We start from the raw sequence: 3,092 nt of genomic DNA, 5'->3' as shown, positions 1-3,092 counted from the left end.
AACTTTCTATTCATCAAAGAATCCTGAAACAAAAAAAAAGCATCATGGCTTCACTGTTGTTTTTAAGATGGATAATATTCAGAAATGTTTCTTGAGCAGCAAATCAGCATATTAAGAGTGATTTCTGAAGGATCATGTGACACTGAAGACTGGAGTAATGATGCTGAAAATTCAGCTTTGCATAACAGGAATAAATTTATTTTAAAATATATTGAAATAGAAAACAGTTACTTTAAATTGTAAAAATATTTCATAATATTACAGCATTTTAGATCAAATAAATGCTGCCTTGGTGAACATTTTGGAGGCTGGTGTACTTGACTACACCTCTCTTTAAGCCCTGTGGTGTTGACTGATAGAGATGTGTCAGCTTAGGGTTGTGTTGATAACTCTGGCACACCCAAACTCAGCCCTAAACCCTCAGACTGAGACCTTCTCAAGACTTTTCTCAAGTTTCTCTGTCCCTTTTCCTAAGATTAAGTCTTTCTCCTGAGACATACAACTGCAGCCTCCATTTTTCCTTCTTATGAACATTTATTGGGTGACTCACCAAATAAAAACCAAGCATCAAAGATATATTCACATCAAAACTTTGTAAACTTTGTAGAAAGTCACGACGTACCTCCATCCTAGTGGCTTCACCTCCTTTCACTATGTTGCCTGCGTTGCCTGCATGTATTCTGTACTGTCCAATAGAGTGGCCATTTAGATTTCGGATTGGTTTCACTGGAAAGAAAAGTAGCATCATTGGTGAAATCATATTGTGTGTTATGTCTAGGTCTGTGCTGTCAATTTGCATTTACCTTGATATGTTTTTCCATCGAGTTCCACTTCATAAGACTCCATAACCTCTTGAATTGATTCTCCAATGTCACACAAACGAACATCAATACCTGCACACTGAAATAAAAGAACAATGAGCTTTACGATAATTACTGTAACGCTAAGAAAAACATCAAGTTGCTTATTAGTTATTTATACATTTAACTTACACTACTGTTTAAAGGGGTCATGAACTGCCTTTTTTATTATTTTGTACTGTTCTCTGAGGTCCACATATATAATCAAGATTTTTACATAAAAAAAACGTCATAATTTAAGAGTAATAGGCTATTTTCTGTTCTGTTTTTACCCCTCATTAGAATGCTCTGTTTGAATTGGTGTGGTGGATTGTAGACTTGGAAGTAAACGCCCACTGCTCTGATTGGCTAACAGTTGTGTATGTTTGACAGCCTACATCCTTCATAGATGGACGCTGCTGTGATTTAGGTTAAAAACGCATGAATACTCAGTACAAATCAAATGATCTGTAATAGCAAAGCAATAGTGACCACGTAAAAAAAACAGTTACTCACACGTGTGTGGTGCGACATTACTGTCGATCCAATATATTCGCACAGCATCGTCTTTTAGTTTCAGTCTTTCTGAAAATCCTGCGTCGAATTGTGCCTTGTTTGTAAATGAATCCGCGGTAAAAATTAAAAGAACAAAGGACCGAGTTCTTACTGACGCGGTCTGGAACTTCACGGTGTCTTGTTGTCTTCGGAGCATCTTTATTGTTGATTTCTGCGTAGACCTGCGTTTGCCTCTCTCTTTATTTACACTACATGTGTGAATCAGTGGGCGGGGCTAAACAGACAGTGATGTAGAATCAGTGGGCGGGGCTAAACAGACAGTGATGGCGAAGCAGGCGTTGATCTTCTTCTGCGGAGGCGGGCTTTAGCCACACTATTACGTCATAAAGTGGCACATTCCACAACCTGTTGTTTTGTCAGATTGGCTTCAATATAAGCTGTTTTTAGACTAATGAGAAAGTTTTGAGTTCTGAAACTTACAGGATGTTTTTATAGTACAATGAGATCTTATATGTCAAAAGATCAAGGGAATTTGGATTTCTCAGTTCATTACCCCTTTAAAAGTTTGGGGTTAGTAAGATTTCTGAAAGAATCTAATAATTTTGTTTCAGCAAGGATGCATTAAATTGATCCAATGTGACGGTAAAGACAATCGTGATGCTACAAAATATTTCTATTTCAAATAAATGCTGTTGTTCTGAGCTTTCTAATCAATGAATCCTGACAAAATGAATTATTAAAATGAATTAGTTAATTTCACAGCAATATACTTGCAGTATTACAACTGAGAAAGTGGAAAATGAGTCCAAATTTGTAAAATTTTTTGTTGTTGCTGCTGTTTTTGTGGGGGGTGGATGTAATTTTTATTATTTTTTGGGATGAAATGTCTCCTGCATGTTTTCACTCATTCAGGTACTTGAATTATAAAAATTGAATGTTTGTTTTGTTTGTGTCATAAATTTGTTGAGGTAAGACTCTACCTTAATTCCAGTATTTGTAGCATCTTTAACGGCCTCCAGCAGTTTGTCGTACTTTGGGTTAAAGGTGATAGTAAAGGCACAGTCAATGATTCGACCTAGAAAGCCAAAATAATCAAACGTGGCAAAAGATCAGCATAAAAATCACTTATGAGGGAATCAATATCAGAAATGATTTGAGACGCACCGTTAATGTGCGTGCCGAAGTCGATCTTGCAGACATCATCGTACTGGAGAATGGTGGGGTCTCCCGCATTAGGGGTGTAGTGAGCAGCGCAGTGGTTTAGCGAGCAGCCAGTCGGAAAAGCCAAACCAGCGTTCAGACCATTCTCCTTGATCAACTTCCTAGAGCAATCCTCTAGTTTCTCACTGGCAGGGAAAAATGAGACCTGATTAGCGGATTAAACACGGCACACGGCTGCCAATGAGCATCAATCTGAAAAAGCTGCAACTAGATATTTTGCAAATCGTCTGAAGGCTGTCTTTTGTGCTAAAGCTAAGAAGGGCTGTATTAAACACCTTGGGCCAGATTTACTAGATTTGCATAACACCGCCCAAATGTTCAAGTAAAGAAAGAAGGTGTAACTTTGATTCTCGCTGTAGTATTGTTGTTGCAGCCGCCGCCATGTCGTGAAGACGCTGTGTGTTTCGTTGCGAAAGCCAAACTACTTTGTTTGGTCTTCCAAAAGAGGACACAACTAGAAATCCGTGATTAAGTTTTATTTACAACACTGTTCCAGAACAGTTCAACCCAAATATT

The 3,092-nt window shown here is 37.9% G+C and overlaps 1 protein-coding gene across 2 annotated transcripts in view; it reads right to left on the bottom strand.

Annotated features, from left to right (window-relative positions):
- Positions 1 to 3,092, bottom strand: part of LOC107754321 (methionine aminopeptidase 2-like) — a 12,299-nt gene that overhangs the window by 4,162 nt on the left and 5,045 nt on the right. The window contains exons 6-9 of one of the 2 annotated variants that reach the window (XM_016570717.1): positions 2,520 to 2,701; positions 2,336 to 2,430; positions 804 to 900; positions 670 to 726 (exon numbers count right to left, since the gene is read on the bottom strand). In XM_016570717.1, the coding sequence (XP_016426203.1) occupies positions 670 to 726; positions 804 to 900; positions 2,336 to 2,430; positions 2,520 to 2,701 (431 nt within the window). The remainder of the gene's footprint in view (positions 1 to 669; positions 727 to 803; positions 901 to 2,335; positions 2,431 to 2,519; positions 2,702 to 3,092) is intronic. The other variant, XM_016570719.1, reaches the window with a different exon arrangement.

This window comes from Sinocyclocheilus rhinocerous, unplaced genomic scaffold (assembly GCF_001515625.1).
Source record: "Sinocyclocheilus rhinocerous isolate Xijiao unplaced genomic scaffold, SAMN03320098_v1.1 scaffold561, whole genome shotgun sequence".
In the NCBI taxonomy this organism is placed as follows: Eukaryota; Metazoa; Chordata; class Actinopteri; order Cypriniformes; family Cyprinidae; genus Sinocyclocheilus; species Sinocyclocheilus rhinocerous.
This window is presented reverse-complemented; position numbering and strand designations above follow the sequence as displayed.